Source organism: Hippocampus comes, unplaced genomic scaffold, assembly GCF_001891065.2.
Source record: "Hippocampus comes isolate QL1 unplaced genomic scaffold, H_comes_QL1_v1.1 scaffold156, whole genome shotgun sequence".
Classification (NCBI taxonomy): Eukaryota; Metazoa; Chordata; class Actinopteri; order Syngnathiformes; family Syngnathidae; genus Hippocampus; species Hippocampus comes.
In genome coordinates, this window is record NW_017805744.1 from 4,172,300 (window position 1) to 4,185,190 (window position 12,891).

Consider the following 12,891-nt stretch of genomic DNA (forward strand, 5'->3'; position numbering starts at 1 on the left):
TGTCGAAAAGCGTCCTCAGCTCAGCGTCCAGTAAGAATTCCGGCGATTCTCGACTTCAATTGAAAGATATTAGCTCGCCAGTAGGTGACCGTTGTGTGTTAGGCGTGCGTTTGAGTTTGTCTCCGGCTGCTGAGAGCAGCGATGGAATGGTTAGTTAGTCAGGAGGTGATCGTTCGGGCAACATTCAGCCCAGCCAGTGTCACGCATGGCAAAATACACGGTTAAAATACACATGTTCACCCTATTGAGACCAGTTGTTATGGTGGAAACTTTGGCCGCTTTGCGGGACGGGAAAATATCATCAGATCGGAATGAAATTTTGCACAGAACCTTGTACCATAGTATCGACAAGAATTCCGACCCGGCCCGACGAATCCGACAAACTTTTTTTTTTGCCATGAAAATGTGGACCACCCTAGCGTGCATGCATGCCATGCTGATATATGTTCGTGGGTATACACAATACAATCCATCTTTATGTTGCATACGTTAGTTCATTGCTTCTATTTATAAATTAAAATCATCTCCATCATCTTTTTTAACATTCTTTGTTTTATATTGCATATAACGTGAGGTGACAAACACTTTTATCAATCACGAGGTGCTTGAAATGTCATATTTCCAAAGATTCACAGATACATGGTGATCGCGTCCAAAAGAGATACATACTGCCATCTGCTGACAAAAGTTCATAATTTTTTTTTTTTTTTTTTTTTTTTTTTTTTTTACAGATATGTGTTTAGTCAGTCGCAGGTCACATATACAGTATAGACATTTACACTCACATGCACACTGTCATTGAGTAGCAACTAAACCCATCTTGCATGGAAATAATAGTTATGACAAGCATACCACTAATCAGAAAACGTGCTCACGCCCTGAGAGTTTCATGATCACAGTGACTGCAGTGAGGGAAAGCGAGAGAGGGGCTGTGAGTGACAGAGTCAAATGGGCAGATTGAGCTTCAAACGTCACTGATACAGTGCGTTGTTGTCTTGGTGAAATTGTCTCACAGAGTGTTTAAACTTTCCATCTCGTTAGTAGTACTGTACTGGCTCATTGGTCAACGTGTTTAACATTTTCGAACATATCGGCCGACGGAGTTGGCTGCAGGGGGCTATCCCTTTTTCTTTCAAAAGTTACATGGACATTTTCACCTTGAGCAGCACCAGCTCCAAACCTTTGAATATACCTATGACACAAACCCATGTTATCCCGCATATAAAGAATGAAGTCAATTTTTCCAGTGGTAAACGATTTTCTTCTTCGTTGTTCCTGAAGTTGCCGCAGGAGCATACTGCTGTGTCACATGCTCTCTGCCTCCATCATAGGCTCGGTGTTTGGGAACCAGGATCAGTTTCTGGGCCTGTCCATTTTTCTGGACACCTTCCGCAATGACCTGCAAGGCATGGACGTAAGTGTATGGCGCACGCTGCCCCGCCATTGACCGCCTCCTCTGTCCTCAGGGCCTGTCTTCTCCGAACACGCTATCTTCCACGGCCTGGCGGTTTTTATCGATACGTACTCAAATGATGATTCGGCCGACGTGAGTGCTGACCTTTTTGTCAGCATGCTGTCGCCAGTTTCATGTTTTAAGTTAAAGCGCCACTCCCATGTTTTCCATTCATCTTGCATTCTTGTCATTCGTTTTGCTATGAAGCGGCCATTTTACGGTTATCTCCAAAGTTCCTTTAAGGGCCTGTCCAAACCGGTTTGTCTCTACACATATATGAGGAATGAGTTGGATGGCAGAAGTTGTCACACGAGTATTTTAAAAAGGTGTTGGTTACACGAGTATTTTAAAAAGGTGTTGGGTAATGGTGAAAAGATTCCCAGAAGCTATGTTTTTGTATTCAATATTGTGTGTATTAAAATAATACAAATATATTATTGTTTAGCCCTTTTTAGTGGGGCCGAGGTGTTGGGACAAGGTATTGTTCGCCAGGACCGGCTCTCGGCTCTTGGTAGTTTATTTTCTGGTGCAAATGGCTCTTTGAATATTTTAGGTAGCAACTTGAAATTACCCTCAAAAGCGTCTGAAGAACGTAAAAACACACAAAGGAATATGTTTTGGACTTTGGTGGTAAATTTGGTTTTGCTTAGCAAGCTGACATTTTGTGAGGCATGTCTCTTAAGAGTCCACAGAAGAGACACAGCCATTCAGCCATGAAGTGAAGTGGCAATTTCCAGGTGTCATTCAAAGATGAACTCGACCTAAGAGATTTTGACTGATTGGTATCAAATTTGATCCATTAAAAAAAAAAACACACATTAGATTTGCATGGTCTGTGCATTTTATGATTTTTCACCATTGCTTTTTGTTATGTTGCAGCATCATCTCTCAACATTTTCTCTCACTTTTTATATGAATTGAAAAATTGCATATGTCACTGTTTGAAATGACTCCATTCTGTGTCCTCATTGGTGTTCTCAGCGTTCCTTCCCGTACATTTCGGCCATGGTGAACAACGGCTCTGTGAGCTACGACCATGGCAAAGACGGACGCTCGTCAGAGCTGGGGGGTTGCTCGGCTGAGATCCGCAACCGAGAGTTTGACACCTATCTCGCCATACGCTACTCCAAAGGGAGACTTACCGTATGTATCGTATGACAAATGTCGAGTCGTTCAACACGAAGCTTGAAGTGCTTTGATGCGTTGTTGCTGCTGTGCAGGTGATGATGGACGTGGACGACAAGAACGAGTGGAAGGAGTGCATCGACATCGGAGGCGTTCGTCTTCCCACGGGATATTTCTTTGGTGCCTCAGCAGCCACTGGAGATCTTTCTGGTTTGTCACTTTTACGAATGACGTCATCAAATATTTTGTCATAGTATTACAAGAATGAAAAAGAGTAACATTAGTTTTCAAAATGTGCTTAGTCATGAGAATTAAGTTTCCAGAACAAAGTTCTAGAAGATGACATTCGATTCCAAGAAAAATTATTCATAAATTGTAATACAAAGGAAAACGTGCATTGTGAGGAAAAAGTAGAAATAGCAGTTTCTTTGTTGTTTTAATCTACTATCGAAAAGTTGCAATGTCATTTTAAGAAAATGTAGCACCAAAAAATAGCTATGTGAAAAATGAAAAGGTGCAATGTCACAACACTAAAATTAAGAGTGCTTCCACAATACAGCAAATAAAGTAGCACTATTTTTTCGAGCAAACAATAATGTGATAGAAAATAGAAATGTCCAAGAAAAGTCACAATACAAAAATGTATATTATGAAAAAAAAATCTTTCACACAAATAAGCAACATTAGGAGGACAAACATTCCAAAAATAAAAACAAAAAGAAATTACAATGGTATGAAAAATTTTAAAAACTGGGGATACAGTATTTGGCTTTTCAATGAAATTTATGGAAAATGTAAAAAGTTCACGCTACAGTGACATCATATGAAAAGTAGGACATTTAAGTTGAAAGATGCACTGGTGACATCCTCATCTCAAACAATTCAGTGAAACAAAAGTTAACTACGATTGTGCGTACACCACAACAAAAAAAAATGTCAATGTTTCAAGAACTCGTCATGTCCCCTTGAGCATCAATTTCAGTTTGACGACGTCGTCTCATGCTGTTCACAAGTCAACTTATTGTCCACTGAGGCATGGCATCCCACCCTTCTTGAAGGGCAGCCTTCAGGTCATTGAGGTTGTGGGGTGCAGAGTTTTGAGCCTCGACACGGCGACTCAGTTGATCCCACGTTTTCAATCGGATTCGTCTGGAGAAAGTGCAGGCCATTCCATTTGAGGTACACCGGTCTCCAACAGCCATTCCTTGACGATGTGACCTCGATGAGCTGGGCCATTGTCGTCCATAAAGATTAAATAGGTCCGTGTTCATTTGGGGGCACAATCACTGGATGAAAATGAATACTGTTGCTCCTCACAACTTTGCAGAAGCATTGACCTTTGTGAGTAGTCTATCCAAAGCACTCTCCTCTTGCCCCTCCCGCTCAGAGCGCGTATTTTGTTTTTGATGAGACATAGGTTAGATGAGCATGACCTACACACACTGACTGATATCCTCAGACGAAAGAGGTCCGGGTTGAATTGGAAAAATTGGAATTGTACTGTTCACATTCTAAGGAAAAAATCAGGCACCTGTCACACAGGTAAAAAATATTTGAATTGACTTTCATTGTGAACGTAGCCTTTGCTTTTGGCAGTGTCCCAAATGAAGTGTGAGGTGTGTCTTAACTTCTGTCTTCCTTTTGGTAGACAACCATGACATCATCTCATTGAAGCTGTACCAGCTAATGGTGGAGCACACGCCCGAGGAGGAGAACATGGACTGGACAAAGATCGAGCCAAGTGTCAGCCTGCTCAAGTCACCCAAAGGTTTGTTCGGTGGGGATGCCGGTGCGATGTAGGGCTGGGCGATAGTCTTCCTCCCATTCACGTCCTTCCAGATCTTACTGTCATTGCCCATGAGAGCATTGCAATCCCCCAGCAGAACGATGGGGTTTCCAGGGGGACTTCTCTAAGGACTTCAAAAAAGGGTGGTTACTCTGAACTGCTGCTTGGTGCACAGGCACAAACAACAGTCACGACCCATCCTTTCACCCGAACCCCAACGTACGGCAGGCGGGAGTAAGTACTGTTAACCCACACCTGTTCTGCGCCTCTAACAATGGGCAACTCCAGAGTGGAAGAGTGTCCAACCCCTCTTCTGGACTGGAACCAGAGCCCAAGCTTTGCGTAGAGGCGAGCCCGACTATATTTAGTCAGAACTTCTCTGCTTTGTACACCATCTCGGGCTCCTTCCCTGCAAGAGTGGTGACATTCCATGTCCCTAGAGTTAGTTTCTGTAGCCGGGGATCGGACCGCCAAGGACCCTGCCTTTTGCCATCACCCAGCTCACAGGTCACCCGACCCCTTTCGGCCCTCCAACAGGTACTGAGACCGTAGGAAGGGTGACCCACTTTGCCTTTTCGGGCACCCCATGGGTGCCCGGCCATTTTCCGAGCACTTGAGCAACTATTTCAAAAAACAAACAACAAAAAAAAAAGACGCACAACACCGTATTGTTTGTGTAAGCAGTGCTCATCAGCAGATACGCACTTTGAACTTTAGAAGCTACCAAAAGAAAAAAAAGTACTGCCAAATGAATCGAATTTGTCAATAAAATCCCTGAATTGCATGATGACATTGTTGTTTTTGTTTTTTCCCTCCCCTCACTGCATAACGCGATTCTCACCATAGACAATATCGACGACCCAACGGGCAACTTCCGTGGCACGCCACTGACGGGCTGGAAGGTGTTCCTGCTCCTGCTCTGTGCGCTGCTGGGCATCGTGGTGTGCGGTGTGGTGGGCGCTGTGGTCTTCCAGAAGCGTCAGGAGCGAAACAAGAGGTTCTACTGAGGAGCTGAGGAACAAACATCCACTGGGGGGAGGGAGAGCTTATGGTGAACTGTTGAAGCACATTTTAATGTGAATGTGAATCTTTTTCTTTTTTTTTTTTTTTTTTTTTGTCGAAAGATTGTACTGATATTTTGGTTGGAAGTAATGCTCTTTTCTTTCTTTCTTTCTTTGGACGATTTTTGGAAGGGGTTTGTTTTGCTGCCATTTTTTTCGTTACTATGGAAACAGCACAACCGTCAGCACTGGCCTTGAGATTTTTATTTTTATTTTTTAATACATCTGTGTTCTAAAACTCAAAAGTGAGCTGTTGGTTTTCCACCTTAAGTGTTCAAGTGGGGTAGACGACTTGTAATTTTTTTTTTTTTTTTACCAGAGCAGAAAACCACTCTTAAATGTGTGAAGAAGTGTGCTGACTCCGCTTGAAAATGCGTTTCAAACAAACATTGTTTGTTTAAGATAAATAACAGTGATCCACTCAAAATTAAGACAGTTGTCTTCACCTTTGAGGCAAAATGGGTGTCTTTGAGCAAGTGTTCAATTGGAGCACACATGACTTAAATTTTCTACCATGACATAAAACCATCTTTAAACATGTTTAGAAGTATCCTGCCATTGAGCCAAAATGAGATTTGAATAATCTCAACATTTTTTGTTGAAACTAAACAAAAGTGACCCACTCAAAATGAGATAATTGCGTTAAACTTTTTGCAAAAATGCCGTATTTCTTTCCCTTTAATTGTTGAAATGCAGTAAAAAGGGCCTCATTCTTCGTGACACATAAAACCACTGTAAAATTGTTAAAAATTCTTCTGATGGGTGATTTAGAATGACATTTGAATAATCCTATCATCATGAGTTAAAAGTAAATTATTTTGACACCCTCAAAATGTGCTGTTTAACTTTGAGCTGCAGTGTCCTGGTTTGTCTACTGGAGGGGGTAGGGTGATTGTAACAGCTTGTAGTTGTTCCCTTGGATGTAAAACAACCTTCAAATATTTGAAATAGTGTGCTGTCTGCACTCTCAAGCATTCATTGATTAAGATTCATGTCCTCAAAAAGAGCCGTTGTACATGTTAAAAACTGTGCTGGCAGTGATTGAAAATTACATTTGATAAGATGAAAGTTTTTTTAAGTCTTGACACTAAACATTTTGTTTCATATTTGAGCCAAAATTGCCGTCTTTGGTGTCTCGATGGAGGAAAGGGGATTTGCCCAAAGAGACACCCTCCTAAAAGTGTTCTGATACTTTTAAGTAACATTTTAATAAGCAAAGCATAGTGAAGAGTTAAAGAAGTTAAAAGCATTATGTTGTCTTCCACCTTTCGGGCTTTGGTTTTTCCAGCTATAAACAATCTGTGAACTAGTGACACAGTCAGAATTTCTCCAAGTTGTTTTGTCTCCCAGTCGACCTTTACTCGTGGCCAATTTTGATGGAAGAAGAAGAAATTAGCCTTTCTTTGCAAAACAGGTGTAACCATGTTTAGCAAATGTTTAAGTGTCAGATCTGTCGAAAAAAATGTGCTGAAACATGATTGCGTTATCAAAATGAATTGTGTGGCTTTGTACTGTTTTTGTTTATTTTTTGGGGGGGATACCGAATGTGTCTTTATGGTGACAATTTTTTGGCAGCAGCACGTGGTCTTCACGCACTGTTGGGGGATTATTTTGCAGCAGCATCGCCTCCTTATCACTAGAAAGCACCGAGGATGGAAAACTAGAATAAAAACTCAACGATACACTTGGTGACATATTTATACATAAATTACTATTTGTTTGTTTTTACTATTCACACCTGTGTTTTTATGTGTTGTTTCTTTTCCACCCATAGCAATCAGCTCTTCTGAACGATACATGTAAAAATTATGTTTGCCCAAATGCTAATATGAAGTCTGACCAAATGTCCTCTGTTGCTCGGATGTATCATCTTTTTTTACGCGCTATCCGGGACTTCGGTGGAGTTTTAAAAATTAAGAAAATGCCCGTCTTTGTTTTTCCACCGTATTTTTAATTTCACTGACTTTTTGGGCGACAAGTGACAGGTGGAGTGACGTGAACGGGCGTGCGTAAGGTGGACACTGGCGGAGGAGAGCACGGAAGAGAAGGCAAGTAACCAGTGTGTGAACTCGGGAGTGGGTGTGCTTGGCGAGAAGCGTGAGTGCCAGAGAAAATTGTTTGCTGCTGATTAGGGAAGGAATGGAGCCGCAGTTGATGAGCAAGCAGTATGACATCCTGTTCATTCGTCTGTATTTCTCCGTCGGAGAGGCGCGTTACGTTTACAAGTTGAACAAGCCAAACACACCAGCAATCAATTCGTCCCTCATTACGGTTCGGAGCTGAGGACAGTGACGAGCATTAACAACACAGGAAAAAGGTAACCGTGTGTAAAACCCGCACGTAAATGTTTCAGTGTTTAATAAAGTGGACCTGTCCCCCCGTACCACTGATGCAATGTTGTGGCCGCCGCCATCATTTCAGTTAGCCATCTCTGAGTTACTGTCTTGTGTATTTATTATTTGGCTTCGTGACATTTGTAATATGACAATGTATCCACTAGATGGTGACATAGTTTTGGAGAAAATACACCCTGAATGCTGGTTGCCTTATGAACTTTTTTTTTCCTCCAAGCAATATTTTAAATTTGAATAAATTAATAATGATGGCTCTTTACTGAATGACATGGCTGTGTTCTTCAACAGTTTACCTGTCGCACCGCACAGTCGTGGCTATGTGATCTTCCAGCAGACAATATTCAATATTCACACAAAATTAATCCTCTGAGAATTTTTATTGTTTTATCGTTTTTGACCCCTTAGTTTGATAATTCATTACATGATTATTTTTTTGGTTGGTTATAGGGAGACATGTAAATTGTCAATTAGCACAAGACATAATTATTATTTTATTTGTTTGTCTGGAGGTGGGAAGTTTCGGGAATGTTAGTTTTAATTCAATGTCAATATTGAGAAGTCAATCACTTAACAGCCACCTGTCCAATCGTGTTTCCAATATTTTGAACATCTCAAGAAGTAGTTACCCACCACTCCCCCCTCCCGCACTTCTCTATGCAGGGTTTTTTTTTCCATAAAATATAAATTTATCATACTGTTTCTAATTTTTTTGGGTTAATTGGTAAATCTTAATGTTTGCACATTTAATGCAATTAATTCAAAATATGAAAACGCTGATTGGCTGAAGGTTAGCAAAGGCTTTCTCAGTTGCAGCATACAGTACATTAAAACAGTCATGTAATGTATGTCTCTTTGTATTCATGAGTCAATATTATTTACCGATGTATGTGGTGAGCGGTTCGGAAAATGGATGAATGGATGTACAGTATTAACACTAATGCATCAAATTCCAAATATAAAACCATTGTTGTAATTTTCAAAGCAGTTTTCATTGTCCTCATCAACATGGAAAGGCACACAACGCATCGCAACCTCAGCATGGCCAATCAGGATATTGGGGAGAGTCTTCCATTCTCGATAGCGCCGGTAGAGGCAGTCTCACGCTCTTTTGTGGAGATGTCAGTGTCTCCATCTGTCATAGGATATGTAGGACACGGAGGCAGATTTCATCACTGGTCTTTTGTCTGTACGGACTGATCGCATATAAAGGTCATTTCATGTGCTCTGTATTGCGTCTCCTCAGATTGCTCTGACTGTTTTTGAACGTGTGAAAATGAGGTTGACTTCCAAACGCAATGTCGAACAGAGTGGCGTTTTTGGAGGGAGCACTAAAAAGTGGATACTTGCATCAACACAACCAGGTGAAATTCTTACTTGTTCACGCTGGGGGTGGGGGGGAAAGGTCACATATGCAACCATTTTGGTCGCAGTCTGGAGTCCTGTCCATGCAGCTTTAACCAAAAGAAAAAAATGTTGGTATAAGCTTGATTTTTTTTTTCAAATGATGTCTATCCAAATTCCCTCAACTTAGGAAAAAGCTGTTTTTAAATCTTTGTGCATTTAATAAAGAAAAAAAAATCCCATTGCTCACTTCTTTGGACATTCAATTAAAACCAATGATAAATAAAATAAGAAAGATAGCTAGACAGGCAGACAAACAGAGCCACAACAAATGAATACAAAGTGACATTCCTTTCAATTGAAATGTCACAGCTGTGTTTGTTGTTGTTCTTTTGTCACCATGTTGACGTGACATCCTTGGAGGAGAAAGAAAAAGTCATTACTATTTTTTGAGGGGTAAAAGGCAGGAGGAGAACTAAAGCTGAAAAACAGGATCAAGGTTTACTCGGCGAAATAAGCCAACACCTGACAACAATAGCGTCACATGGACAACATGAATTTTCAATGTAATCCAGTGCATGGAAACTGCAAAGAATGAATTACAACATTTTTATTTTCGTGTGTGTGTGTGTGTGTGTGTGTGTGTGTGTGTGTGTGTGTGTGTGTGTGTGTGTGTGTGTGTGTGTATTGCCTTGAATATACACCGGGATCAGATAAATTCATGATTGATATTTAATAGTTGCAGACTGTCAAAATGACACAACGTTTCAGTTTTGTTCCATGCGAAAGTTGCAAAATTATGTGTTTATGATGTCAGTGTCGACTGGATAGCATAGTGCAGAGGTCGAGGGTTGAAATCCGGGCTCCGGCCTTCCTTTGTGGGGTTTGTTCTCCCTGTGCCCGTGTTGGTTTTCTTCGGGTACTTCGGTTTCCTCCCACATCCAAAAAATGTGCACGGTAGGTTAAATTAACACTGTAAATTGTGAGCGGGAATGGTTATTTGTCACCAGTTCAGGGTGTCCCCCACCTACTGCCCGAAGATGGCAGGGATAGGCTCCAGCACACCCGCAACCCTCGTGAGGATAAGCGTCTTGGATAAAGGATGGATTGAGGATGTTTGTGTGCTGACATGTAAATTGTGCTTTGTTGATGTCTGTGGTATTTGGCGGAAAATAAGCTGCTTTTCCAACACAGGAATAATCACTCAATTTAATTTGTGAAATAATGTTTAAATGCAAATGAAAGCAGAAGATAAAAAAAAAAAAAGCAACACGCACATTGCTGCAGTTTAGTCCCGAGTTGTTATCATTTGTTGAATGTGGAAAAAACATCTCGATCTGCTTGGATTTTTCTGGAATAACAATGGCTAGGTATCACCGCCTGACAACAATCGAGGCAGTTTCACTCAAAAGCCTGAAATCGGACGGACTAATCAGATATCAACAATGGCTAAGCCTTTTTGCGTGCCTCAAAATTAGCATCAGTTCAGGTGGCAAGGAGCGAGCACCTGTGAAGAACAGTACTTTGTTCACGCCGAAATGACGCCGCCGGCCCGATTACCTGCCTTCAAAGACGTTTGATGATGAAGCTGAAAAGAAGGAAGTAAACAGATCAACGTGACACGTTGGCATCTCAGGGACATCTGACACCTGAGGCCATTTGCTATTCACTGAATCCAAACTAACTTTTCACTTTTAACTTGGCCGTACAAAGAACTTGTTGAGAAAGCTAACACAGCATACTGACATTCAATCGAGGTAAGTGTGTGAAATTAGAACTTAAGTGAAAACACATGGCTGACAACTGCGAGTATTTGTTTTTTTTTTAAGAAATGTATTTTACATTATGTATATTACATACATTTTACATTTTGTATATTACATACATTTTACATAAAATAGAACACCTAAACACAGTAAATGAGCCTTCATATAGAGGGGGATAAACACTTTATTTGACAAGCTAAGCCACAGAGACTCACATTATGTGTCATCAAAATGTAAAACTTGACAGCAGTAGGTAGCTTGGAGGGGAAAAAAGAGCCCAGGGTGGCTTGTTCACTCTGGAAATCTGTATTGTTTGGCAACAAATAGTACTTCGTACGTGGTGAACATTAGACAATCTTTTTCCTTTCAATTTCGTGGGGGGGGGTCCGCAGGAAGTCGCAGGTGTGTGTTTTAAGGTAGCCTGAAGGCAAAAGTGGCTTTAGTTTGTATATGTGTGTGTGTGTGTGAGAGAGAGTGTGTGAGAGAGAGAGAGAGAGAGAGTTAATTTCCGACCTCAGCCTGGTTCCTACCTTACATTGTTTGTGCTTGCACATTAAAGACTACAGTCCTATATTTCTCATTTACATATGTGTATGTGTGTGTGTGTGTGTGTGTGTGTGTGTGTGTGTGTGTGTATATATATATATATATATATATATATATATATATATATTCACTTTTGTAACAAACCTTTTAAATAAAGACATTTTGAACTGAGCAATTTCATTAAAAAATTTGTGACCAGGACTTTGAACTTGTCTACGTAGAAAATGAATTTTCCAACCCTGGCAGGCGGTTAGGCTATTTCCTGGATTCTACATCACATAGTTTCACAAACATGAAAAAGTATTTTGTTCAGATTATTTTCTGTAATGTAAAAGTCATTTTTTTGAATCATTTTCGACATTACAACAATGATACTCAAACCTTTTACACTCAGCACCACTGAAAAATTGCTACTTAATAACCCCCCAGTGAAGCCACCGGTGGCCATCTTACGTTGTCACTCAGTCATACCACATATTCATTGATTTCTCTGTGGGGTTTTCACATTAATTTCTGTTTATATGACGAGAAATCTGGAGTCCTGTCAATGCGCCTTAATTAAAAAAAATTGGAGGGATAAGCTTTTTTTTTTTTAATCATGTCTTTCTAAATTCCCTCAACTTAGGGGAAAAAACTTGACAGCACTCGACAGCTTGGAGGGAAAAAAGAGCCTGGGGTGGCTTGCTCACTCTGGAAATCTGTATTGTTTGGCGACAAATAGTAATCAGTCCCTGCTGAACATTCGACAATCTTTTTCCTTTCAATTTTGTGGGGGGGGGGGGGGGGAGCTGTGTTCTGTCGATGGTGGGGGGGGGGGGGGGGTGTGAGGGGATCGCAGGAAGTCGCAGGTGTGACATGCCACACACAGTGAAGACCACCGTGTGTGGCATGTAGTCGACGTACCGATAAGTCTGGGAGACGCGTTACATGCACATATCCTTGGATAGGATGCTATTTGAAATTTTCTCTGATCAGGTATGTGTGTGCAACTTAAGTATTCCTCTGGTTCATGTTGTCAGAACCATCAATAATGAAATGAAAGCAAAGCACATCAGGACAAAATGTGCTGCAAAATGTTTACCTAACCTTTGTCAGTCACAATTCGCAATACTGAGATAATCTACTCTGTGTGGTCGATGCAAACAGTGCAGTTCATTTTTTGAGAGGCTTTGGAAAGCTGTCATTAGTCCATACAGTGAACCTAGTAGAAAACGCACGCTGAAAACAGTGCTCTCATATTATCTTCATGTCGTTCACCACAGGAATAAAGCAGTCATTTTCCTCCTCGTTCCAAAAGTGTGCTACTATGTGTAATTTTCGCCATGGTTGTTTTGTTTACCTCTGCTTGTGTAATACCAGCGATTTACGCGCCAGACGCATGGACTTATAGGCAGACGTGTGTGTGTGTGTGTGTGTGTGTGTGTGTGTGTGTGTGTGTGTGTGTGTCTCTCTCTCTCTT

The 12,891-nt window shown here is 41.0% G+C and overlaps 1 protein-coding gene and 1 long non-coding RNA gene across 4 annotated transcripts in view; both read left to right on the forward strand.

Annotated features, from left to right (window-relative positions):
- lman2 (lectin, mannose-binding 2) overlaps positions 1-7,160 on the forward strand; it is a 12,129-nt gene extending 4,969 nt beyond the window's left edge. For 2 of the 3 annotated variants that reach the window (XM_019884087.1, XM_019884086.1), the window contains 5 exons: positions 1,332-1,414; positions 2,435-2,596; positions 2,674-2,788; positions 4,227-4,346; positions 5,211-7,160. In XM_019884087.1, the coding sequence (XP_019739646.1) occupies positions 1,332-1,414; positions 2,435-2,596; positions 2,674-2,788; positions 4,227-4,346; positions 5,211-5,371 (641 nt within the window). In that variant the 3' untranslated portion in view covers positions 5,372-7,160. Of the gene's footprint in view, positions 1-1,331; positions 1,415-1,466; positions 1,547-2,434; positions 2,597-2,673; positions 2,789-4,226; positions 4,347-5,210 lie in introns of all 3 variants that reach the window. The other variant, XM_019884088.1, reaches the window with a different exon arrangement.
- LOC109524340 (uncharacterized) lies at positions 1,941-2,263 on the forward strand. Its single transcript, XR_002169947.1, has 2 exons — positions 1,941-2,006; positions 2,043-2,263. It is a non-coding gene; the product is annotated as an uncharacterized LOC109524340 (long non-coding RNA).
- Positions 7,161-12,891: the final 5,731 nt, after the last annotated feature.